Source organism: Solea solea, chromosome 1, assembly GCF_958295425.1.
Source record: "Solea solea chromosome 1, fSolSol10.1, whole genome shotgun sequence".
Lineage (NCBI taxonomy): Eukaryota > Metazoa > Chordata > Actinopteri > Pleuronectiformes > Soleidae > Solea > Solea solea.
The window spans coordinates 20,898,043-20,924,852 of record NC_081134.1 but is presented as its reverse complement, the minus strand read 5'-3'; the positions used below and the strand labels follow the sequence as shown (position 1 = coordinate 20,924,852).

The 26,810-nt window shown below is 45.9% G+C and overlaps 2 protein-coding genes across 2 annotated transcripts; one reads left to right on the top strand and one right to left on the bottom strand.

Moving 5' to 3' along the window:
* Window positions 1–1,438: 1,438 nt before the first annotated feature.
* On the top strand, window positions 1,439–26,810 carry LOC131463552 (eosinophil peroxidase-like). Its single transcript, XM_058635321.1, has 14 exons — window positions 1,439–1,539; window positions 1,628–1,700; window positions 5,490–5,577; window positions 5,652–5,827; window positions 5,911–6,043; window positions 6,305–6,434; window positions 8,317–8,517; window positions 8,607–8,967; window positions 9,448–9,608; window positions 9,701–9,959; window positions 10,254–10,424; window positions 25,603–25,840; window positions 25,923–26,122; window positions 26,226–26,810. The coding sequence occupies exons 2-14, from the start codon at window positions 1,628–1,630 to the stop codon at window positions 26,261–26,263; spliced, it is 2,229 nt and encodes a 742-aa protein (XP_058491304.1). The 5' UTR covers window positions 1,439–1,539; the 3' UTR covers window positions 26,264–26,810.
* On the bottom strand, window positions 23,580–24,293 carry LOC131463561 (uncharacterized). The gene has a single exon (XM_058635333.1). The coding sequence runs from the start codon at window positions 24,291–24,293 to the stop codon at window positions 23,580–23,582; it is 714 nt and encodes a 237-aa protein (XP_058491316.1).

Here is a 26,810-nt window from a genome sequence, read left to right as displayed (position 1 = left end):
TCTCAGGTGCAGATGCCCAGCAGGTGAGGATGTGGGCTCCGTGATCTTGCACTGGTGTGGCTTCCAACTGTTTTCTGAGCTCTGCAAACTGGCTCACCCACAGTGTTCAGTTTTTCAGCTCAATCAGCTGCATTTCCATGTCCTCTGTATCCATCGATCAGAGTAGCATACAAATCATGTCCATCAAAGCTGTCGGGCTTGATCAAGATGTCTCAAACATGTCCAAAACAGTTTGTCCTGCACCTTGCAGTCTGAGATTAAGCCTGTTCAGGTGTACCGTAATGTCCGCCAGAAACATTAGTTTCACAATCCACTTCTCGTCCTCCAGTTCTTGATACGTTTGGCCCTTCTCAGCCAGATAGGCCTTAATAGCATCAAAACAGCCGACAAATCGCTCCAGAACTTTTCCACCGCTCAGCCATCTCACTGCTAGGTGGAGAGGCAGATCTGTGTCCAGCTTCTCCAGCAGGGACCGAAACTGCCAGTGCGTCAGTGCGGATCGCTTCACTATGAAGTTAATAATCTTTGAGACTGTTGCTATAACTTCATTGAGATCCGAATTTGACATTTTTGCACAGAGATTTTCTTGGTGTATTATGCAACAGAGTTACATGATGTGGTGGCCGACTTTTTCTGTAATCAGTTTGACAGCTCCCTTTTGTCTTCCAACCATAGCAGGGGCACCGTCTGTGGTCACTGCAAACACTTTTCTGATGTTAATCCCTCGTTCCTCAAAATGTTCAATTAATGCCTTGGCTATGTCTTCACATTTTGTTGTTTCAGGCATTGGCTTCAAGCAGCAAAGTTCCTCTCTGACTGAATCACAGTAGTACCTTGCCTTGACTACCAAACGCGGGATGTCATTCACATCCACACTTTCATCAAGTGCAATACTAATCACCCTTTTAATCCGGCTGTTTCTGAGCACTGACATTTTCAACCATTTCATCAATACGTCGCTGGACACTTCTAGCTGACACTGGAATGTCCTTCAGAGAATGTTCTCTAAACGTTGTGATAAAGTAACGTTAGGGGAACCTTCAGAGAATGTTCTCTAAAGGTTGTGATAAAGTAACGATAGGGGAAGCTTCAGAGAATGTTCTCTAAATGTTGTATGAAGGTTGTTGACATAGTAATGTAAGTGGAACGTTATGGGACTAAATGTTCCCAGAACATTCCCCTAAAGTTACTTTGTCACAACCTTTAGAGAAAGGTTATTTATAGACAGACAGACAGACAGATAGAAAGTGTGATAGTGTGTTTGTTTTGTGCACCACACCTGCGATCATTTTCTCTCTAACTGTGTCATGTAGGCTTCTCATAATTGCTCTGCTAATGATCATCATCCCATAATAGTCTCTCCCTTGACCCGAGGACATTATATTCATTCCTGACTCCTGACGCCAGGAGTCACGTGGGACAAAAGCGTCTTCACGGTCACGCCATAAAAGCAGCGCATCAGCGATCATCCGCTCATTCACTGTGACTGTACATTCATCACACACACACATCGGATTACAGCTGTATTCACGTGAGACGGTGAGAGACTCTGAAAAAATATTGTTTTATTCTCTGTCATTTATTGTAAATCACGCGGGTCAAACGTGTTTTTTAAAAAATCCCGCAGATGAGCGCTGCGCTGTTTCTGCTGATGATGACAGCGGGGCTGGATCTGAGCACGCGCTGCCTCGCGGACGCAGGTGAGACACAGATGCGGCATTAATGGATCCATTCAGAAACTCATCTGTTCATAACTTCATTTCAGAATAGATTAGACTGGAAAAGTACCTATTAACTGGCTTCTATTAACCTTCTAATGACGTATTAAGGAATATGTGGATAGAAACTTTGAGTTATATACAAGAAAAATTAAAATAAAGCGTCTTAAAATGTATACACGGAACTGAAGTTTTTAAGAAAGAAAAGTACATATATTACTGTAAAAATAAATATTACATAAACGGAATTTCAATATGTGGAATGAATGTGTGAACGTTTAAGTTTTAGACACAAAGACGGTTTGAATACTTTTTAATGTACTGTAAAAATGTATGAACATTTCAATATACATAATTAAAGTTTGATTATGCAAAATTAAAGGTGGACTATAGAATAAAAGTTTGAAATTGTGAAATTTAAATTAGAGTGAAATGAAATGTTTGAATGTGTGAAATTAATGTTTGAATGTGTGAAATTAATGTTTGATTGAGTGGAATGAAAGTTTGAATGTGTGAAATTCAAGTTTGAATGTGTGAAATTCAAGTTTAAATGGGTGAATTTAAAGTTTGAATGTGTAAAATTAAAGTTTGAATGGGTAAAATTAAGGTTTGAATTTATTAGATTAAAGTTTGAATAAGTGAAGTTAAAATTTAAATATTGTGAAACATGCATTTAAAAATTTAGTAAAAACTTTATACATTTTAATCATTTTAACTTAACTTAAGTCTGACACAGTCACTGAACGGGCTGTGGTTCGGCATGGTTCTGATGTCTCAGAGAAAATTCTAAAGATTGCTGCTGAGCGTCCGACAATGAAAACAATGAAAGATTTGTGTTGTGAAGCAACAATCTGAGGTTTTGAAACCTGACTTTGAGCTGCTGAACAAAGTATGGCGTCCTCTGCCCATCTGCCCAGTCACATTTTCTGGGAATGCAGGTACCTGTGACCTCTTTAAGGCAAATGGATCTGCCTTAATAAGTCCAGATGTACAGTTGTTAAGCTCCAGTCAATATTGGTATCCAACTCAGACCTTGTCCAAATCCCATGTTTTCTTTCCTTAACCCCCTCTCCTCTCCTTAATTAATTTGGTCATGTGCTTCTTTGTTTTCTTTTTTTTATCCGGCACGGTGAATGAACCCTTTGTATATTAATATACTTTGCAAATAAATTTGTCGCTCCTTGCCACTGATGGCATCATGCGGCGCCCACTGCGCCTCATTAGCATTGATCCCGGGAGAGAATTGTACACAACCACGACTGTGGTAGCAGTGAATTCCCCCAGCAGATGAAACAGTCGGCTTTTCACCAATAGAAACTTAAATGTGTTGAGAGCAGTGAACATAAATGTGGATTGTTCTCTTTGCTGCAGTTTGTTTAAAGACAAGAACTTACTAGCTATCTAGAAAGCTATCTATCGCAAGCTATCTGTCTAGCTATGAAGCTTATTTGTCTGTCTATCTGTCTATCTGTCTTAGTCCTAAACTTCAACAGTTTTTCAGAAATGAGGCAGAGCCTCAAGGGTCCTGACGAGGCCAGTGTTTATGCCAGAAAATGTGCTGAAGAGGTAACAAAACACTCAAACGACATGGCGCTTGAAGGAGCTGCAAGCACTCCTGATATCCCATAATAACAGTAGCAGATCGACTGTCTTAACTACCATACCTAGATTGACATGGTGACTCCTGTTTAGTTGACCTCACTACTCCCAGGCCTTTGTCCATGTTTCCCGCCTGTTTGATTACCTGCCCTGCCCTAATTTGCTTCACCTGTGTGTACGTGTAGTTGTCTCTTCTTTCCTCGGTAAAAAAATATAGGCTCTTCTTACTTTTGTTCTCTGTCAGATCGTCTTTCCGAGTGAAGAGTTTGAAGAGAGTCCAGCTTTATTTTCCTCCCTTTGACATGGGTTTTGTAAACATTTGTATTGTTATACACGTTTTCTCACGTTTGTGCCACAGTTGTGACAGTAGAAGCCATTTTGTTCCTCTTTTTTTTTTAAATTGTACATGTTTTGCTAACACTTCATTTTGATAGTCCATTGTTGAGTCTCTATTCATAATTAACAGTAGTTGAGTTTAGGTGAATCCGTTTTAGCTTTTTTTTTTATCATATCTGCTTTCGAGACATACGGAAACAACATTTTGGGAGCACTGAAACTGAAACGCTACGGAAACGCCACCGTGACGTTTTCGTGTATACAACAAAAACACTACTCTGGAAAAATCTGGCAATTACTGTCGCTGTCTCCTTCGCCGTCATTATCGCCCTCTTAGGTTCATCTTTTGTTTTTGTCTTTGCACTTTTGGTTAACCTTTATTTTGAAGTTTGCACACAGCATGCAGGCTTTACATGCATCCTCAAGGTCGTTTTCTCAGACAAGGACTAAAGGTCCTGATCTGGCCCTTACGATAATCGTGGTTGTCTTCCCATTTTTAGGCCGGTTTGAACAGATTATTCTGCACCCCGTAAATAACATGTTTGGTATTCACGACTGAACAGCGATGGGGGGGGCGTGAGCAGAACCTCGCAATAAGCAATGAAAATGAGTTGACGTTGCCTGTGACTGTATCCACAGTGTTTTAGCAGAAAACATTATTGACATTTTTTAGATGCCTTTAGAACTTGTTTTGCAGACATTACCTCATCAGTGACAGCCTCTAATTACTGGACCAGTGTTCCCAGTGACTTAAGAGAAAGAACCAGCTACCCAACCTTTAAAATAATTAAAACCTTGACAATAAAGAATTAAAAGATTAAAGATTAAAAGAATGCAGCATGCGCATTTCACCGCAAATGTTACCACCCCACCAGTAAGTTTACCTCGAGAGCTCCACCTTAGCTCCACCTTGTCCCTATAAAATACGAGAGTGCAGGCGAGGGAGGAAGAGCGGTATTATGTCAACGCGGAAGTATAAAAGTGTGCTGTTGGTGGCTGCACAGTGGAGCACAGTGTTTTACACAAACTTCCAGCCTCAGATGATTTTATATATGAAGCAAATGTGCCGGATAAAGTCAGCAAACGTGTGTTCACATCAGACTGCGGCCAGCAGTCGCCGTATTTAGTCAGCGACCCTATTTCACTGACGTACAAACACACACATTTTTAAGAAAAGGTCAAATAGAGCTCATAACTGACCATTCTGACATGTCCTAATTAAACATATTTGTTCAGTATGTCCTCCATGACCGGAGCACAGACTCAGTCTGATACAGTCACATACAGCGGCAGCTTATGCAGCTCGCCGCTGGCGATCAGTGGTGCTGTCCCTAAGTGTTTTTAACTGATTTACAGTTCGGCAGTGTTCGGTTTGATCCTTGTGTCGGACGTCTCTTCCTGTGACGGCACTCTCGCTGTTTTCCGCGCACGCTGCCATGTTGATATTGTCAGAGGACTAGTGGAGGGAGGGGGAGAGGAATGGAGCGGAGGGAACAGGAGCTGAGTGAGTGCAGTAACAAGGACAAATCAGAAACCCCCTGGAAGAAGTGGGTGTGTGTTTGCCTGTGTCTCATTTGCATATAAAGGGACCATGCACAAAACCGAGGGTTCTGAAAGGGGTGGTTTTGGCAGGGTTATTGAACTGCTATGGTGCTTTATCCTTATGGTATTTTGACCAAATACATGGTCACAGACATGTTCATTAGGACACCAGGGGACTATTTTAACTATTTTAACTTGGGGAAATAGGGTATAATATGTCTCCTTTAAACAACAAAGCCGTAGTTGTGGCCTCAGACCTTTTCACAGTAGCTGTTTTTCTTTTATTGTTTTCAGAATCCCGTTTGAATGTGCGTGACATTGAGGCTGCTGTGTTGGCAGCGAAGGCCACTGTGGATGACGCTTACAAGTTCTCCAGACACGAGTAAGTAGCTTTTTTTTTTTCAGCATAGTTCTTTTTTTTCTACAAGCCCTAATGTGACCTGTGTCATGTGACAGGAGTCTTGCCCGCGTGAGGAGGAATGCGGTGAACCCCTCCAATGTCATGCGGCTCGTGAAGCAGCCCATTGGAGCGTCCAGAACCGCGGTCCGAGCCGCAGACTACATGCACGTGGCTGTGAAGCTGTTCGGGGACTCGTTGAAACGACGCCAGAAGCGCTCCATCAACGACACAGGTGCACACCTGAACTCAAGGCTGGCCTTGGAGCTGGTTTCATGTGGTCATTTTTTCAGTTGTTTTCATGTCTCTGTTAACCAGACCTCATTTCTGAGGAGCATCTGCAGGCCATCGCCGATCTGACGGGCTGCACTCCCAGACATCGTGCCCCTTCTTGCAAGATGACTCCTGGTATGGTGGAGTATCGCACTGCAAGCGGCTCCTGCAACAACAGGTGAGGCATGTGTCATGTGTATCGGCAGCTCTCGTCCACGTTCCTCTATCATCTCACTGGAGGATGTTGAGGAGAACGTCAAAGCTGTGGCTGAACATGCTGTATTTCACAATAATTTACATAAGTTCTCTGGTTAGCAGTTTGAGACTACCACATTCAAGTCGGTTCTTTAGTTCATATCCGAGATCTCACACTGAGTACATATAAATATATGTGTTTCTCCATATATACACACGCCTTACACATATTTTTCCCCCTCAGAAAAAACACTAGGTGGGGCTCTGCCAACACTCCTTTCGCCCGCTGGCTCCCTGCTGAGTATCAGGATAAAATCTCTCTGCCCAAAGGCTGGGATCCTACCATGACAGTCAACTGCCACCGTCTTCCAATGGTATTGTATTTAAATATACATACATTTAATTTATATAAAGTCATAATTATACTGTACAAAGGTCTGGAAAGACACTAACAATTTGCAGTATTTGCTTAAAGTGGTACTCTACTTTGCTTCCCTCCCTCAATCTGTTTTTCCCTTACCAATTTTGCCCTCTGATGATGCGATCTGTGGTTTATCGCTCTGCAGAGTAAACTGAGAGTAAACTGAGAATGACAATGACCAAATGTAGTTTTCAAACTGATATGGCTGCAAGGGAAAATACCTACATTTCTGTAAAAACAAGAAGCCGGCTGAAAGTGAATCTGATGTGGTAGAGGAGCAGACACTGGATGGTGTGTGGTGTGAAGATTTTCTCCAAGACATGATTCAACCATGCTCCTAAAGGACAAAGAATACAATTACACATGAAATATGAATGTAGATTTGACTTTTTTCCAGGAAACATAAACCTTTCAGCAAAATATGCCAACTGAGTTAGCTGTGAGCATTCTAATTTTGTCTCTATAGGCTATCAATAACATTAGATGTTAGTACACACTGAACATGACCGTGGTGTGAAAACATTGTGACGTCTTGAACAAATATGAATAACATTAAAACCTTTATTTACATTATTCTAAAGCGAAAGCAAGGTGGCTTTACTTTGCTATCAGTTTACCTATATATTTGTTTATATAATTGTCTAACAAACGTTACTTTGACAACGTTGTCACTTTACTGCCGACAACTATATCACATCGTAAACAATGTGAGTAGAAATAGAGTGGAGTATTAGGGTCAGTCTTACCTCTCAGTGACGTCTTTGTGTTGGAAATGGAGGCCGTGAATCCTCTGAATTTCCAGCTTTTCCATGCCTTCAGTGTCTTCTCCAAAACTCGTAACAAGCTTAGCATAGCTTAGCTTAGCCTTCAGGCATCAGGCTTGCACTGCTCTGAAACTCTGACCGGCAAATGATGGGAACTTACTGTTTGTCCTTTCCTTGTTTTTACTGCAAATCCTGGTACAATTTAGCACCATAGAAAAACAACCTGAGTAATTTACAGGTCTGTAATGTATTCACCGACTAATCCCTCACAGGGGTTTGTGTGTTTAGACAACTAGCGCTGTCTGCTTCGAAGCTTGAGACAGCAAGACTCTCACGGAGCAGCGAGCGCAGTGCATTCTGCGAGTTGTTGTCGTTCATCTACATGAGCTAAAATTACATTTTTCTGCTATTCTCGGCCAAGAAGGCACTTGCTTCAAATATTACACATTTTTATTATTCACATTTCTACTACATAGATGGTCTAGTTTTAATAGACAGTCATCTTCCCAAAGGTGGACTATCCCTTTAAATTGGTGGGGTTTTTTTAGGTGTCGTTGTATGAGGTTCTGAAATATTGTTTCAGGTGTTTGAATGCCCCCTGTTGGCCCTATGTTCCTAGAACCAGAAAAGCTTCCATCAGTACCATTCAATTTGCAATTTTGTTACGTCTGTGTTTGAAATCCTTCATTCAAATTAACCTCAGTGTCACAATCTTACCAAATGCAACAGCAGTAGATCAGTATTGTCTCGAGTTCCATGGAATATCTACAAAGGGGGAAAGGGAGTGACATTTTTCTGTCAATCAGCTGACTGTTGTGGGTGGAGCCAGTCTAGCACTGTACCATTTTACTCTGGTACCCCAATGGAAGGGTGCCAACAATGGAATGGTAGGGGCTGGTTATTTTGGTTCTATTCCTAATGGAAACGCAAAAGCAAAACTTTCCTCTCAGTGAAAGCAAGTATCAGAAACCTCATGCAACCACACCTCGAAAAAGCTGAACTGTCACTTTGGGCTATTTTGTCACAATTTAAAGTCAGTTTCATGAACTTGCTGCTTATTCAAACCCTCAGGTACGGGAAGTGTCCAACCGTATTATGAAAACCGCTTCTGTGGAGAGTGACCCACTCTACACTCAGATGGTGTCGGTCTTTGGTCAGTGGGTCGACCACGACATTACCCTGACGCCTCAGTCTCCTGTCATCCGCTCGTTCAGTAGCGGTATTAACTGCGACAGCAGCTGCGAAAGCACCGAGCCTTGTTTTCCCATCAAGGTCAGTATCATGAGAAATTACGTCCTTGTCTCGTTTATGAAAGAAAAGACCACACACCAGATGTTAAGTGGTCCTTGTCGTCTGAACAGATTCCCTGGGAAGACCCCCGCTACCATGAAAACTCAGAAGAGTGCATGGTCTTCTTCCGCTCGGCAGCAGCTTGTGGATCCGGCAACACGGGATACTTCTTCGGGGACAGCACCATCCGTCAGCAGATGAACGCCGTCACCTCTTTCATCGATGCGAGCCAGGTGTACGGTTCCGATGACTTAAAAACTCGCTTCCTCCGCAACATGACCAAAGACCGAGGCCTTTTGAAGCACAACAGAGTGTACAAAGACAACAGCCATGAGCACCTGCCCTTCCTCGGGATGACCACCAACATGTGCGCCACGCGAGGCCGCATCATGAATGACCCCAACCTTGAGGAGGTGCCCTGCTTCCTGGTTGGTGAGTGGAAGCAAAAAGTGCCGACATAAGCTATGTTTACATGGACACACATAATGGGCCAATTTGAAAACTGTGATCCAATACAGCGAATGGTTCTCGTTCAGAACTGGTTGCTCATGCTGAATTTAACAGCAACATTTTGCCATTGGCAGCCCATGGCCAAATGGAAAGATAACTAACCTTTGTGACCGAATGTTTGACGGTTCTTGTCCTCGTCAGGACGTCAAACTTGACCCCAGCTACATCTTTTGTACACCTTGTGCCAGTCCCAAACCCAGATTAATTGGAAAAATCAAATGTGGTAAACCTGAGAGAGGAAGCAGCTAAAAAAAAAAACCTCCAAAATCCGAACAATGACAAACACATTCTCTGATAACTCTGGTCGGATGTTAATACCAGGTGTGAACAGGGTCTTACAAAGGTAAAACAACATTGAAATTCAGTTATTTTAAAAGTACTGCTTTCTGCTTGGACTCCCAGGTGATCAGCGCGGCAGTGAGAACATTGGTCTGGTCACTATACACTCTCTGATGTCGCGTGAACACAACCGCCTGGTACGCGCCCTCGCTAAACTCAATCCTCACTGGAAAGGAGAGAGACTCTACCACGAGGCCCGCAAGATCATGGGAGCATACTTCCAGGTTTGAGACAATAAACAAATCTGACATTACAGATTGAAGGATCAGTGTATGCTGGCTGGGAAACCTAATTTAACACCTGTTTTGTTCGTCAGATTCTCACCTTCAGGGACTACTTGCCCCTGATTGTTGGTTCGGACATGTTTAACAAGCTGCTGTCCACTTATCCTGGTTATGATGAAAACGTGGACCCCAGCATCGCCAATGTGTTTGCCACAGCTGCCTTCCGATTTGGCCACACGACATTTCAACCCTTCATGTTCCGCCTTGACGAGGAATACAAGGAGCACAAAGATTACCCCAGCCCACCACTGCACAAATCCTTTTTCACACCATGGAGGATCATCTTTGAAGGTACGACAAACATCGTCAACGTCTTAAGCTTGATTTTATTTGATCACTTGACTTGATCAAAGTGTGTTGAGCGACAGAAGGTGACCCCCAGCAAACATGCCCGTGTGGGGCGTCTGTGGGAAACTGTGGGCTAACCCCCCAAAATACACTGGTTGCAGGTTGCGCACAGCTCCGCCAATTTACACTACTTGCGTCTCACGTCCGCCCACTTCCGCACGGCTTACCAGCTCGAGTCGCGAGACTAGGTCTTATCATGGCAAGGTTGGGTGAAAATAAAATTGTTGTGCTCCGTAGGTGGTGTGGACCCAGTCCTGAGGGGGCTGGTGGGTCGCCAGGCCAAGCTGAGCTCACAGGACCACATGATGTCTGATGAGATGAGGGAGAAGTTGTTTAAATTCTCCTCCAAGTTGGCACAAGATCTGTCTTCTCTCAACATGCAGAGAGGCAGAGACCATGGACTTCCAGGTATTTACTGAAACGATTGATAAAGGAGGGATAGTTCAGGTTCAAGTGTGGTTGTATGTGGCAGAGGAACACATGGCTGGAAATACCCACTCAAATCACATCACTCACTCCCACACCATACTCCATCGTTTTTAGGTCACGTTAACACAGCAGCTGCTGGTCTACTGCCTCGTTTGCCACGTTTGTTTCACTGTGGTAAGGTACTGTGACAACCTCTGCTGAACCATCCTTTTGACAAGGATGGTTCAGCAGAGGTTGTAATGCAGAGGCGTTTTACTATATTTTGCATATGTCCATCTCCAAAGTTGACACCGTGTGGGTATTCACAGTGAAAGAAAAATATGTAAATATTTACAAAAAAACTCCCTTTCCAACAGATGGGTCAAAATAAAATAAGAGAAAAAAAAAAAGAATAATTACTAACTCAATAATACCGGAGACGACCGAAAAGCGACAACATGCGCCTTTATACCGCAGCTCACTCCTGAGTTTAGAGGCTACCACTACATTCTGTGTCCTCTCGTCCCCCTCGACTCTCCCCAGACTGAAGGAGCTGCCTCTCTTAAAGGGGACATATTATGCAAAATCAACTTTTTAACCATTTCAATACTTATATTTGGGACTCTGGAGGCCCTACCTGTCGCCAAAGTGTGGAAAAAGAATACTCAGTCATGTTTTCATGGTCCCCCTTAGTGTAAGTATAGGCGATAAAACACTCGATGTTGAATTCCCTGCGCTTTTGACGGCAGCATGCGCATTTCACCGTGAATGTTACCACCCACCAGTAAGTTTACTTGGAGAGCTCCACCTTAGCTCCACCTTAGCTCCACCTTGTCCCTGCGTGAGTGCAGGCGAGGGAGGAAGAGAGGTATTATGTCAACGTGGAGGGACAAGTGTGCTGTTGGTGGCTGCACAGTGGAGCACAGTGTTTTACACAAACTTCCAGCCTCGCACCACTTCACATCAGACTGCGGCCAGCGGTCGCCGTATTTAGTCAGCGACCGTATTTCACCGACGTACAAACACACACATTTTTAAGAAAAGGTCAAATAGAGCTCATAACTGACCATTCTGACACATCCTAATTAAAAATATTTGTTCAGTACGTCCTCCATGACCGGAGCACAGACTCAGTCTGATACCGTCACATACAGCAGCTGGCGATCAGCGGTGGCGATCAGCGGTGCTGCACTCTCTGTGAAAATCAGTTAAAAAGACATAGGGACAGCACTGACTGTGCTCCGGAGACCTCGCCACCGCTTATCGCCAGCGGCGAGCGGCGATCTGCCTAAACTGCCGCTGTATTTAACTGATTTACAGTTCGGCAGTGTTCGGCTCGATTCTTATGTAGGATGTCTCTTCCTGTGACGGCACTCTCGCTGTTTTCTGCGCACGCTGCCATGTTGATATTGTCAGAGAACTAGTGGAGGGAGGGGGAGACGAATAGACCTGTAAAGCGCTGTAAAGAGGACAAATCAGAAACCCCCTGGAAGAAGTGGGTGTGTGTTTGCCTGTGTCTCATTTGCATATAAAGGGTCCATGCACGAAAACCGAGTGTTCTGAAGGGGCGGGTTTAGCAGGGTTATTGAACTGCTATGATGCTTCATCCTTATGGTATTTTGACCAAGGCATGTCACTGACATGTTCATTAGGACACCAGGGAACTATTTTAGTGGGGGAAATAGGGTATAATATGTGTCCTTTAAGGTGCTTGGGTGACGCACCCGTAATGGACCGTACCACCTTATAGGTAAGTCTAGAGTAGACATTTTACCCGGTAACACAAACAACTCACCAATCAAACTGATGCACTTCAATTAAACCCCAACAATAAATATATATGTTACAGAAAAGCAAAATACATTACAAATACACATACATTAAATTATAACATGCAATACTGTGGTTAATTGGAACTGATTGTCCGCTACCACTGTGCACTCGGGCCATGTGAAGTTGATGGATGTTCACTTCCGGCAATACGGGCATTAATCTCTGCAGTGAGGGTGCGCGCTTCCCTTTCTGACAGACACCCTACCCGGCATGATGGTAAGTTTGCTTCTCTTGATCGTGTACGCCACACTCAGCGATGCCCGTCACCGTCCTAGCCACTCACATAGTGGACAGACACGGCTCCTTGTCCTTCCTGGTTCGGGACAGGCTGAATCGACCCCGGAGGGCACTTTGGTCTGCAACCCATACCAGGTCTCCAACAGAGACATTCCGAGCTGGGGCATTCCACCTTTGCTGGACGAACAGGTGAGGCCCTGCCAACTGACACCAACGTCTCCAAAACTTGTCCACCTCCACCTGGACTGCTCGCAGACGACTGAACGGGTAGGTAGGAAATTCAAAACCCTGAGTGTCCCCTCTGGGCCCCGCCCTACCCAACAGCAACGAGTTTGGTGTTACAAGGTCCACAGTCTCCTCCTGGACCTGACCTCTGGCACCGGTCGGCCTCTCTTTGGAAAGGTTGGCAGCCAGGTAGAGGAGGGTTTGAAACTCCAGGGTGGTCAAGTCACCCTCCTCACCAACACTGCTCAATGACCTCTTCAACACGCGGACAGCTGCCTCCGCCGCCCCATTCCGATGTGGCGAGTCTGCCGGACTGAACTCCCACACCCAGTCAGTCCCAGCCACAACCGCTCTCCTTTGGACCTCCCCCTTGTCGATATCTGCCAGGAAACTGTAGAGATCCTCCAGCGCAGGTCTGGCCCCCACGAAGTTGGTGCCCTGGTCGGACCAGAGTTTCCGAGGATGACCTCTTAGGGCGGTGAATCGTTGATAAGTTTTGAGAAAACCCTCAGTTGATAGGTCTTCAACCAAATCCGCATGGATGGCTCTTGAGGCCATACAACTAAAGACCACGCCCCAGACCTTTTTCTTCGTGCGCCGCCTCACAACGTCCCTGACTGTGTATGGTCCAAACCCCAGGTCTCTCCTTATCAACGGACTGGATCCGGCCGTGGCACAACAGGAGGCCTGTCGAATTGTCCTTGTTCACAACCAGACGGTTAAGTGTAGCCGTGGGGAAGGTCACGCCTGTCTGGGCAGCGAGACATAAGTCCTGAAATGCCGCCTCTCGTTCCTGGACTGTGAGTACTGCCTCCCACTGTTCCCGCTCACCGGTTCGATCTCTGCTGAGTAACCAGGAGTGCACGGCTCTGCGAACGTATCCCACAGCCCCACAGAGCCTGGTTAGTGTAGAAAACCTTGAAAGATCCATCTGACCTACAAGAGCCGACCCCCAAAACCTCTCCGTACGGCAGGCACTAGATGTTACTGAAGAAGAGCCCGTAGCAGCACCTGGCAAGGATCTCCTGTTATCGACCATGGGAGGCCACGTGATCGCCCCGTCCCCGACCATGGCATCCACACCGGCAGGACCGCCTGAAGCAGACAACTTCTTTGCCTGGGCTCTTGTAATGATGGCAGAGAAAGCTTTTCTTTGGAGCTTACTCACAACCTCCCTGGTTCCGGAGGCCACCTCTGCAGCAGACTTCATGGGCCACTCCTCCACCGCTCAGGTCAGGAACTCGAGACCTCTCTGCCACAAGGAGTCACCACCAATCTGCTCAGGGGAACACCCTCTCGTGACTAGATCGGCCATGTTGTACTGACCGGGGACCCACCACCAATCCGTCCCAGGTCCGGCCTTCTGGATTTCACCAACACGGTTAGCAAGAAAGTTTGGAACCCGTAACTTTCCCGCTGGATGGCTCCCAACACAGTCTGGCTGTCGACAAAGTGGTACCACCTACCCACTTCCAACCACCCATGCTTCAGTATGTACTCCTTTAACCGGGTGGCAAAGACAGCTCCGCAGATCTCCGCTTTATTTATTTATTTTTTTTAAACCTGTCCTGTCCAGTACCCAGGACATGTAATATGGTTGACTGCATGCCTTGTGGTGTTGGACAGATTTGATGTGTGCAGGACGACTCTGTGATACTCGGAACTGCAGTATTTATATTTATTTGTTTTATGATTATGTGTTGCGGGGCAGCCGGACTGGACAGGGGGACAGGGAGTGGACTGACAAGGGGATGGGGAGTGAGCGGGGAGGAGGAAGGGAGGGGGGGTGAGAGAGAGAGAGAGGGAGAAAACAGAAGAGAGAAAGAGAGCGAGAGGGAGAGAGAGCAAGGTGGACAACAGTATAATTCATGGGTTAGTACCATTGAATTGAAATTATATAAAGTAGACAGAACATACCTGATAAGACAGAACATAGACAACTTTAGGATGACATTAGTGTGTTAGTAACAGGTTAATAACATTAAACAGTTGAAATTATTTAGCGTATACAGAACATACTTTCAGATACAGTTTCTATAGTAATTGTTAACGACCACATCAAGAAAGTATGTCAGGGCTTACAACAGTTATATCAGCTAAGTTTAATTTATCTTAGTGTGTTAGTGTGTGTGTGTGATCGTGCATATCAGTGTATATGTGCAGGGGTTGTCATTAGGTGTGATTGGAATCTGAGTGGGGGACCGTGCCAATGTCCGGCCAGTCCCCAGCGACGGGCCGAAAATCATCCAGGCGCCTAGGGCGCCCAGTAGCCGTACAGGGCATGAGAGGCCCACAGTCACCACCCCCAGGATAGCAACGCATCCGCCCCGCAGGGGGCCACTCGGAGGAGTGCGGGGGGGAAGCCCCCCCACCCAGGGTCGACCCGAGGGAGCCGGCGGAGACAAGACCACGGACAGAGGCCGAGCCACCCCACACCCAGGCAGGCCGCAGAGGCCCAGGGTCCCCGCACCCAGAGCCCGCCAGTGCCCGAGGGCAGGGCCAGCCCACCACCAGAGGCTTTTGCTTTTTGGAGTGTTTTTAAACTGATGCGTGCTGGTTTGGTTTTCCAGAGGAATTTTGTGGTGGCCGAGTCTAAGGATTTAAACCAGATTGGTGAGGGTTTAGTTGGGATCATTGAGAAGAGGTAATTGATTTTTGGTAAGATCATCATTTTCATGGTGTTAACTCTTCCCATAATTGATATAGGTAAGGAATTCCATCGTAGGAGGTCATCCTCTATTGATTTAAGAAGTGGAGTATAGTTTAATTGTGCTAGATGTGACAGCCTTGAGGAAAAATTTACACCCAAATATCTGATGTTTCCAGATTTCAGAGGACAGGATGGTGATGATTTGAAGTCATGGTTGATTGGTAGGATGATCGATTTTGCCCAGTTTATCGAGTAATCTGATATGGCTGAGAATTTATTAAGAAGTGCAATAGTCTCGGAAAGAGAGCTTTGTGAGTTTTGGAGGAAAAGTAATACATCATCAGCATAGAGGCTTATTTTGTGATGTAGTTTTGTTGTTTGAATACCTTTGATATTTTTGTTTGTGCGAATAGCCGCTGCGAGTGGTTCAATAAAGATGGCAAATAGTGATGGGGAGAGTGGACAGCCTTGTCTGGTGCCTCTCTGGAGAGTGAAGCTTGGAGAAGTTTGATCATTTGTTCTGACAGAGGCACTGGGTGAACTGTATAACATTTTGATCCAGGAGATGAATTCTTCTCCGAATCCAAATTTTTCCATTGTGGCAAGTAGGAATTTCCAGTTTACTCTATCAAATGCTTTTTCTGCATCTAGTGAAACCACTGCAGCTCTAAATGTATTGATTGTGCAGTAGTCTATTATATTTACTAATCTGTGTGTATTATTAGTTGAATGTCTATCCTTAATGAATCCTGTCTGATCTGGGTGAATTATGAAGGGGGTGATTTTTTCCAATCTCCTTGCTAAGGCTTTGCAGATGATTTTAAGATCTGCGTTTATGAGTGAGATGGGGCGATAAGCTGGATGGGAGTGACGGGTCTTTCTCAGGTTTGAGGTGGAGACAGATATGTGCTGTATTCATGTGTGTGGGGAGAGTGTTACTTTCCTTGATTTTTATTATCATTTTATAGAATGTTGGTGCTAGTATGGACCAGAATGTTTTGTAGAATTCCACTGGGAATCCGTCTGGTCCTGGGCTTTCCTGTTTGGCATATGGTGTAGGGCCTCATTTAGTTCAGCTTTTGTGATATGGGACTCCAGAGACTTAACCTGTTCATTATTAAGTTTTGGTAGATCTATTGAGTTTAAAAATGTGTTTATGTCTGTACTTGATGAGTTATTGTTTGATGAGTATAAGTTTTTATAGAAATCTCTAAAAATGTTGTTTATTTCTTCCGGAGCATTTGTTAGTTTACCGTCTGAGTCTTTTATGGAGTGGATAGTTGTTTTTTCTTTGTTTAATTTAAGTTGGTTAGCTAGGTATTTACTGGATTTATTGTTACGTTCAAAGTTTTCCAAGCGTAATCTCTCCAGTTGGAACTGCGTTTTCCTTTCTATTATTTTGTTTAATTCAAGTTTTAATTTGTTTACATTATTCAGCAAGTTCTCATCTTGGGATGCAGCATAGGCAGTCTCTAATGTTTTTATTTTATGTTGTAGTTCTAATTCCAGTAGGTTTTCTTTCTTCTTTTTAAATGAGGAGTATGAGATTATTCTACCCCTCATAACTGCTTTTGCTGCCTCCCAGAGGACACCTGGTGGTGTGCCTGGCAGGTCGTTTGTTTCTAGAAATATTAACCACTCTTTTTCAAAGTATTTAATGAAATTTGGATCATCTAGTAATGATGTATTAAATCTCCAGTTTCTGATTGGTGGTGTGATGGCCTTATTAGTTATCTTTAGTGAAACTGGTGCATGGTCACTAATGGTGATAGGGTGAATCAAAGTGTCTGTGACGTCTGATAGAATTGAGCTGTTGGTGAGAAAGAAGTCAATTCTAGAGTAGGAGTTGTGTACAGGTGAGAAGAAGGTGTATTCTTTATCAGCTGGATGACAGGAGCGCCAAGCATCACAAAGACCATAATCACTCATGTATTGCCAGTTCCGTGTTGTTCCTGCCTTACTGAGCCTATCAAGTTCTGGGTTGAGTGCCATGTTGAAGTCCCCTCCTATTATCAGTGTTGTGTCTAAGTGAGTGGACAGTGAGGAGAAGAAAGTGTGAAAAAAGGAGGGGTCATCAACATTAGGACCATATATGTTAGATATACAGAAGTCTGTATTATTGATTAATAAGTGAATTATTATAAATCTACCTTCTGGGTCTATCATAGTGTTCTTATGTATGAAGTTTAATTTTCTATTGATCATGATGGCAACTCCTCTCTGTCTAGAGTTGTAGTTTGCTGTGTATATGTGGGGAAATTGTGATGAGGTGAGCTGGTAATCTGACTTAGCGAGGTGAGTCTCTTGTAGCAAGACAATGTCTGCTTGGAGAGTATTTAGGTGGTTGAGGATTTTATGTTTTTTATGTTTCGAGCCAATTCCGCGCACATTCCAAGTGACAAGCCTGAGTGTATTCATCTTATTAACCATATCTACTTATCTAGTGTAGCCTGTGTGTGTTTTCTGTGCATGTGCACAGGCTGATGTTTAACACAGGGTGTGTGTGCTCCCATGTAAGCATGTGTGTGTGTGTGCCTGTCTGACAGCCTATGTGCGAGTGCTGTTGTCTAGGATCGGGTATGTGTGTGCGTGTATGCATGTGTGTGTGCGTGTGTGCTTGTCTGACAGCCTATGTGCGAAACTACAGCCTGTATGTGGATGTGTGTGTATGTGTCTACGCGCTTGTAACGTGTTCGTGTGTGTATTATGTGCATGTGTGTGCATCTGTCTGTCTGATAAACTGCAATACTACAGCTTGTATGTGGATGTACATATGTGTGTGAGTTTACTCGTTCGGCATGTGTATGTATGTATATGTGTGTGTGTGAGGGAGAGAGTGCATGTGTTTGTGCTGTTATATGCAGGGGCCTCGTTTTGATGTGGTAATTAATTACAGGATACATGTTGTAGATTGTGACATAGTATACTCTAGAAATACATGAACATAGAAAAGCATAAAAACATAAACATGAAAAACACATAGAGGGATACACTGACAGTAATAACCAACCAAAGTCCAACAATATTCTTACCGTCTTCTTTTTTACCCTGGTGTACGTTACAGAGATGTGCAGTAATTGTGAATTTAGTGGCGGATTAAATGAGGGAGCGGGAGAATAATGTGAGTGTGGGTTTAATTATGGTTTTATTGTATTGATTTAATGTGGGCGATATATCGGTTTATTGTGTGTTTAGTAGAGCCAGGGGGTTACCTCTTTGTCCCGGTATAACTGACCGTTGACGTAGAGCTTGTCCACTGCAATTACCGTCAATAAACTTTCTTCTCACCGGGAACAGTCTCCTGCGTTGCTCCAGGATCTCTTTCGGGAACTGGTCGTTTACGCTGAAGTCTGTTCCTCGCAGCTCCCTGACTCGGCTCTTGACCAACTCCTTTTGTTTAAACTGTTCGAATTTTACAAAAATCGGACGTGGTCGCTGGCCTTCCTGTCGTCTCCCTCCTAGACGATGGGCCCGGTGGAATGAAATGTTTTTGACGGTGTCTGCCAGGAGTTTGAGTTGTTTGATAATGAAGTTCTTTACTGTCGCTTCTGCGTCTTCTTTGTTTTTTTCCGGGATCCCAGAGAAAACTGGATTGTCTCTCATACTGCGTGCCTGTAGATCAGTAATTGTGTTCTATATGTGAGTATTTTCTTCTCTGAGGCGCCTTGTTTCCTCAGTGAGGGTTTTAACCAACCCTTTAAGTGTGTTGTTTTCCGCCGCGAGCTGGGACACCTGTTGCTGGCTGAACTCTAGAGATTCTTGCAGCGATTGGAATTCCTTGTGCAGGACCTCTACCAGAGAAAGTCGGGCATCGAAGGTGTCCAGCTTCGCGTTTATGGAGGTAAAGATCTCCGTGAATTCACTGTCGGATGATGAGGCTGCTCCAGGGGAGTCCTCCGGGCGTCTGCGTTTGGAGGAGGGGGTAACTGCTGGTTGTTTTGGTTTCCCGATTACGACTCGTTGAAAGTACTGTGGAAATGTTTGGGCTAGACGCACGCCGCCATGTTTTGGTTTGGTTGCACAATCTTGCGCAGTCTCGCGATACTACCACATCTCAGACGTACCTCCCCCTCTCAGACGTACCTCCCCCCGTCGACCAGAAGAGCGACACTTTAACAGTGTCGCCCTTCTTGTCGAGGGGGGTCAATTTAGCCTTTGACTCCATGAGCCGGGTCACAACACCTTCTGAAGTCTCCCAGCGCAGGTAGAGGACCGCCCCACCTGGGCAACCAGCCGGCTTATCGCCCATGTTCACACGTACCACAGCGTAGTCCTCGATGTCATCGGCCGGAGAGTCCCTCCACAGGAAGCGATGGACATGCACCTCCCGAACCTCCAACCACACCGAGTTGTACATCTTGGACACATCTCCAACCGCTGCGTACTCCCCCTCCCGGAAACGGAGCAGGACTGCGCGGATGGGGTTCAAGACATATGGGCCCTTCAGCAGGATGCCATTCAGGCTAACACCCCTGAATTCCCGGCTACTGTCCCAGACCCGTCTCACCGGAGTGGAGCCAGAGTGTGGGTTGGGTGCTGTCTTTCCAGGGGTACCTGGCGTCCCAGTGAGGCTTGTCGCTGTGGTTGTCGCTTAACTTGAAGGTCAGGCCTCCCCTGATGATCTCTAACTCTTGCTCCTCGGCGAGTGACATCTCCTTCCCCCCAGGGGCGCACTTCCAACAACAACAACCACCGCACATAGGGTTACAGGCGGCCCCAATGCTGTCCCACTGCAGCCACTTGATGATCTCAGCATTTCACACAGCCATGGTTCCGACTTCCACGCTGCTCTTTAGCACGGGGCAGTGGTTATGATGAACCTCGACTCTCCTGGACTCCGCTCTCATGGAGCATGCAAAGTGGGTTGATGAGTGGCGTCACCTCAATGCCCTCAAAAAGGCTTGGGTGCACACCACTGACAGTCTTTCCAAGTGGACCATCCCACAAGACCAGGTCGCCACACCTCATCATCCGCTGGGGGGCAAGACGACCTTCCCGGGTAAGTAACTCAACTTTCTCCGGGCGGGTCAGCTCCCCCGATTTGACGACACCAGGAAAGAATTTCTCCAAGTGCTCTGAGCCCACTGCATGGTCCACTCTGGCGATCTCTTCTAGTCCATAGCAGAGCATCTCATGGAGCCGCCATGTCCCCCTTTTCGTGGCTACTTTTATGCTCACAAAGTACCTCTTTGTCTCAACCTTCGCCTCCATACCACCTACACTGTATACGACCAGTGTGATTTGCTCACCTGACAACCCAAGCCTCTCTGCTGCTTGGTGAGTGATATAGTTGGTATCGGAGGCTAGATCAATTAGGGCCCCGACCCAGTCTCCTCTCTTGGTCGTGACCTCCACAAACATCATGAGGACCGGGTGCTCTTCTGGTCCGCTTTCATCCACCAATTCTTTACCAGCACATATTGTTGAGGACACCTTATTTGTGCAGGCCTAACAGACTAGCAAACAAAGTCTCTTGTTCTTCGGTCGTACCACCGGGTTCTCTCCTATTTTCCCCATTGGTCTCTGCCCTAGCAGTGCCCTTTTTGGCGGGTGATTTGAGGCACTGGAAGAAGTGGTGATCTGGATGGGTGTCACCTCTTTTACATTCGTCATTGCGACACAGAACGTTGTTATTGCATGTCCCTCCCATGGGGATCCAAGCATCTGGGGCAGGCTTTTGTCTTTTTTACTCGAGCCCTCCACTGTGCCGGGTTGGCTTTCTTAAATGTCTTACAGCGGTATAGACGTCCAGTATGCCCCTCTTCGCCACACATACCACAAGGATCTTGCGATGATTCTTCTCTCGCCTCGCTTGCCGTGGCCTTGGTAAACGAACGCCTTTCCTGCCTTCGGTCCCCCAGTCTTTCCTTTGGCTTCTCACGGGGGCTCGGCTCACCTGCTTTGGCAGAGTTTGGTCGTCTGGTGATCTGTAACTGCTCCAGTTGCACCAGAACCATCTTCTGATCTCTCAGGAACTGCCATAGTTTGTCGAACCGGTTACGTGGGTTGACGTTACTGGCCACGTCGTATCGGTACAAAAGCCTCCTTTCCTTCATACTGTCTGGCAGTACTCTCAAGTGACCGAATCACCAACTGGTTTTTTATGGCGTCCTCACAACCCAGGCCTATAAGGTCCAACAGCGCCCTTTCCACCGCTTGGATCAACTGCAATGCCTCCCTTGGTTGGTTGTTGCGCACAGCTGGTCCTGTAGCTCTAGTACAATGTCATCCGCTATTTGCGACATGTCCCCATAACAGTCCTCCAAAACCCGGAAGACCTCCTCCGCAGTACGGCAATGAGACAGTCTGAGTTCATGTTTTACTGCATCAGCAATGCTGTCCAGCAGGTGGAAGAGCCTACACTCAGGGGATCCTGTGGGTTCAGCTAATGCCTGAAGGGTCCCCCAGTTACTCTTCCATCTCCATAGCTTCGACTGTCTCCAGAGAGCTTTGGTAGGCTTAGGGGTGCGAGCGCAATCCTGGGCCCGATTAACCCCTGAGAGGTGGCAGACACGCTCCGTCCTGCCCCAACACTATCCGATAGCATGGCCTGCGCTCCTAGCTGATGCCGCGGTGTGCTAGAGAAGCTGGGGTTAAATGTTGGGTTCATGGACCACTGTGGTGGATGCCTCTGTGGTGGCGCCTGGGGAGACCCTGACGGGGGGCCCGTACCTTGTGCCCCATCAAGACGCTCCACATTACCTCCCAGTGCACTGCCAATCACAGCAGTGGTTGGGTTGGCGACCGGGCCTGCACCTGCGCCTTCCACGCCATCATCATGTCCCGTGCCACTGACCCCATCACCATCCAAAGGTCCACTCGGCCTATCAGCGGTGGTCGTTCCTCAATCGTCGACACCGCCTTTACTGCCGTCTCCACCGTCGATACCTCCCTCTTTCTCCTCACCCCTTGCCAGGACACCAAGGTCGCCATGCACTGATCTTGTGCCTTGGCGCATGTAGTTAGTCAGTACGACTACAGTCATAATTTTCTTCTCCTTGCAGTCTTTGAGGAAGGTCCACATGATATCCACCTCCTTTTCGGGCACATAGCACTCCCAGCCCCGCACAAACTCCTCCAGTACTTCGACTCTGCTCTCAACTGCTGTATGCACCAAACCATACTGTTTATTGGTAATGTGCCCCGACTGGAGCGCATCAGCCTGATCAAACACGTCCTTAAGGCCAGCCATCTGACAGCCAAATTGACCTGATGCACAGCGGGACCACAATGTCTCTTTTACCTTCATCTCAGTGTCCTTATACTTTGTGCGGCAATCTTGCAGCCTTTTCTTTCCATCATCTACATCCTTCTCGAATCCACTTGCGTCCTCTTCTTCCATAGCAGCAATGTAATCAAAACTCCTATTACAGATCTCTTCATAGCTGCCTTTGAGTGCCCTCAGTTCAAGTTTGAGGTTGTGTTCAGTTAACAGGTCGATGTTAAAGTCAATTGCATTTGCCCTCCTATTAAAAAACCCCTTGTGCATAGGAACGCTTTTTCTTTAATTCTCCAGCGTCCGCCATGCTTTTAATGTCCCTCTCTCCTTCACCTTTTATTTTGATGACGGACTTCTGGTCCCCGTATAAAGATGGTGGTGAACCACTTCCGGTAGCTTAGCGGCTAGCTAACGTGCTAACAGTGAATTTGCAGCGATCACCTTATCCTATGCCATCGCGCTTAACAGTCACAATGAAAGTCACTCAAGCACTGTCACAGACCACACGGTATCCTTTCCGAAGGTCCTGGACCAGGACCGAAAGCTCTGTTGATCGACCGGGACGCTCCGGCGGGTCTCGCGCCACGCTAGCCTCCTGTAGCTTGCTGTTGTTGACACTGTCCGGCCACCGCTTCTCCGTCACGGGGCTGGCTTAGTGTTGATTACTGTACGGTTTTATCAAACTAACTTGGTTAATCTCATAAATCCCACCGCACGGGGCGTGTTTGACCGGCGAAAACAGTGATTGTGCCGTCAACAGGTAATCAACTGGAAAACACAATATAAACAACAACACTATATTACATTACATTACATTACAATAAGTGCATTTAAACATTTGGGTACAAATAAGAGCTAGAAGTAAGTAAGAGCTTCAAGTAAACCAAACTATGAAGTGCTAGTCGTAAGTGCGATGTATAGTTTTTTGGTTTTTTTTGTCGTCGTCGTCATTGTCTTAGTCGAGGTAGAGTCGGAAGAAATGTGTTTTTAGTCAGCGGCGGAAGATGTGGAGGCTTTCCGCTGTCCGGATGTCGATGGGGAGCTCGTTCCACCATTTGGGAGCGAGGACAGTGAACAGTCTCGAGTTCTGTGAATGCCTCTGCGATCCTCTCAGTGAGGGGGCAGCGAGCCGGTTTGCCGATGCAGAGCGAAGTGGGCGGGCTGGGGTGTAGGTTTTGATCATGTCCTGGATGTAGGCTGGACCAGTTCCATTTGTAGCATGGAACGCAAGCACTAGAGTCTTGAAGCGGATGCGAGCAGCTACAGGAAGCCAGTGAAGGGAGCGGAGGAGAGGTGTAGTGTGGGAGAATTTTGGTAAGTTGAAGACCAGTCGAGCTGCTGCATTCTGGATGAGTTGCAGGGGTTGTATGGCACACGCAGGGAGACCAGCCAGGAGGGAGTTGCAGTAATCCAAGCGTGAGATGACAAGAGCCTGGACCAGAACCTGTGCCGCCTTCTGGGTTAGAAGAGGCCGTATCCTTCTGATGTTGTGCAACATGTATCTGCAAGATCGAGCTGTTGCAGCAATGTTGGCAGTGAGGGAGAGATGGTCATCAAGTGTCACACCCAGGTTCCTTGCGGTATGAGACGGAGTTACCACAGAGTTGTCGAGGGTGATGGTTAGGTCTGTGGTGGGAAAGCCCTTTCCTGGGAGAAAAAGAAACTCAGTCTTGTTGAGATTGAGTTTCAGGTGATGGTCAGACATCCACTGAGAGATGTCGGTCAGACAAGCGGAGATCCGTTCTGCTACATGTGTGTCGGAGCTGGGAAAAGAGAGAATGAGTTGGGTGTCGTCGGCGTAGCTGTGATAGGAAAAACCATGAGAGAGAATAACTACGTTAATGGCACGAACATATTCCTTATATTAAACTTAAGTTACAATCACTTTGTATACATATCAACTCACCAGCTCAGTATCACCAGTCAAACCGAAGCACAGTATGTGAATAACCACCGAAGAATATATACAAAGTGGACTGCTGCCGCTAGAGGGCGCTACAAACTCAGTATAACAGTATAAATACAAAATAACATATTTGAAGAATAGGAGAACTCCACACAACAGGTCCAGTGTGCTCAGGTACCTGGCCTTACCCAGCCTCTCCACAAGTTCATCCACCCGAGGCATCGGGTAGGGATCAAAGGCAGAGATGCCGTTCAGCTTGCTGAAATCCACACAGAAGCGGAGGTTTCCGTCCTTCTTCGGCACCAAGATGACTGCACAGGAGTCAGTGTAGAGAAGCAGCACTGGAGTTATATGGTCTCTCTTTCTAGTTCCTGTCAGAACGTGTGCTGCAGCATTTTGAATTAACTGAAGGGTTCTAACAGACTTGTTGGAACATCCTGATAATAAGGAGTTACAGTAATCTAATCTAGATGTAACGAAAGCATGAACTAGTTTTTCAGCATCCTGTAAGGACAGAATGTTTCTAATTTTAATAATGTTCCGCAGGTTGAAGAAGGCTGTTCTGGAAATTAGTTTTATGTGTGAATCAAATGACATTTCCTGGTCAAAAATTACTCCAAGGTTCCTTACAGTGGAACTGGAAGCCATGTTGATGTCATCTAAAGTGACAATGTGATCAGAAAGTTTTTCTCTGAGGTGTTTAGGGCCAAGTATAAAAGTTTAAAAGTAGAAAGTTACAGTGCGACTTAATGTCTCTGAGACATTCCTGGAGTTGAACAACCTGATTTATTTAATCCGGCCTCATTGATAAAGTGTATGTTGTGCTTCCTAATAATGTTCCCTAGAAGAAGCATATATAAGAAAAAAAATATAGGCCCAAGCACTGAGCCTTGTGGAACTCTACAATTAACTTTTGTTTGTAGTGAGGCTTGATCATTAACATGAACAAACTGGAATCTATCAGATAAGTATGATTTAAACCAGCAGAGGGCAGCACCTGTGATCCCAAGAGTCTGCTCCAATTTCTGCAGTAGAGTTACTCACCTAAACATTCAAGGTTGCAGTGATTTTTTTAGCTCTGTTTCGACACCTGTGTGGTCCATTTCAGGCTACAATGATTGGCGACGGTTCTGCGACCTCTCGCCGGCAAAAGATCTGGCAGAGCTGGCAAGTGTCATGCAAAATGCCGATCTGGCGGTGGAACTTCTGGATCTGTACGGCACACCTGACAACATCGACTTGTGGCTGGGTGGCATCGTCGAGCCGTTTGTCCCCGGGGGTAGAGTGGGACCACTTTTTGCCTGCCTTATTGCCACTCAGTTCCAGAGGATCCGCCAGGGAGACAGGTGCATTTTTTTTTAACTCCTGTTGATATATATATATCTATCTTTATTTTTTAAAACCACTAACAAAACTGTCAAATGTCAGACTTTGGTGGGAGAACGAGGGAGTTTTCACGAAAGCCCAGAAGAAGTCCCTGAAGGACACGTCGCTCTCTCGCATCATCTGCGACAACACCGGGATCACCGACGTACCCACAAACCCCTTCCTGTACAAACCTCGAGGCTCGGGTTACACCGAGTGCACGGACATCCCTGCATTTGATCTCAGCCCCTGGGAGGAGATAGGTGAGCCGATGTCCTGACTTGACTGATGAGGATGATGATGATGATCCCATAGCCAAAGTTGTATTTCATAATAATTCTGATTTTCGTCCGTCATCTCCTTTAGGTGAAGGCTCAAGAGAAGAACGACCATCAACGTGTTAACACATAGAAAAAACAATTATAGGATGATTTTATTAACAGGGACATATTATGTTATTTTTAGTGGTGGGACTTGATTAAAAAATTTAATTAATTTGAGGCTTTGTAATTAATTAATCTCAATTAATCACATATCAATATTTGACACGCGAAGCAACATTTTTCAATTTAAATGGATTTTGGTCATTTGACTCTGAACCCTGTCATCTTGTCGAGTGTGGATTGGCGACACTGCCTGCTCAGACTCGGAGCTGCAACAGGTTTGGCACTGAGGTGGTAGCGGAGGCTGGAAGTCATCCGGTGGTAGGCAAATTCTTTCTTGCACAATTTGCACACAACTGTGCTTTTATTCATGTTTCCACTCGGTAGTTTTTTAAAACTAAAATTTCCACCCACCGAACCCAGCAACAACTTCTCATCATGCTACTCATCGGTTTCCATTTCTCTCGTGTTGTGTCCTGTGCATCAGTATTACGGGCCAGGAACTTGTGCAATGAGCAACGTTCCGTGCTGTTTGGAGTGCAAAAATAAATTGCAATTAAATGCGTTA

What these genes read in the sequence shown, in the direction of transcription:
- LOC131463561 (XM_058635333.1), bottom strand. Translation starts at nt 24,293, where the DNA reads ATGTCTGACCATCACCTGAAACTCAATCTCAACAAGACTGAGTTTCTT.
- LOC131463552 (XM_058635321.1), top strand. Translation starts at nt 1,628, where the DNA reads ATGAGCGCTGCGCTGTTTCTGCTGATGATGACAGCGGGGCTGGATCTG. An exon ending in GGTGCCCTGCTTCCTGGTTG is followed by an intron (nt 8,968 to 9,447) that starts GTGAGTGGAAGC and finishes TTGGACTCCCAG; the next exon opens with GTGATCAGCGCGGCAGTGAG. An exon ending in ATGGAGGATCATCTTTGAAG is followed by an intron (nt 9,960 to 10,253) that starts GTACGACAAACA and finishes TGTGCTCCGTAG; the next exon opens with GTGGTGTGGACCCAGTCCTG.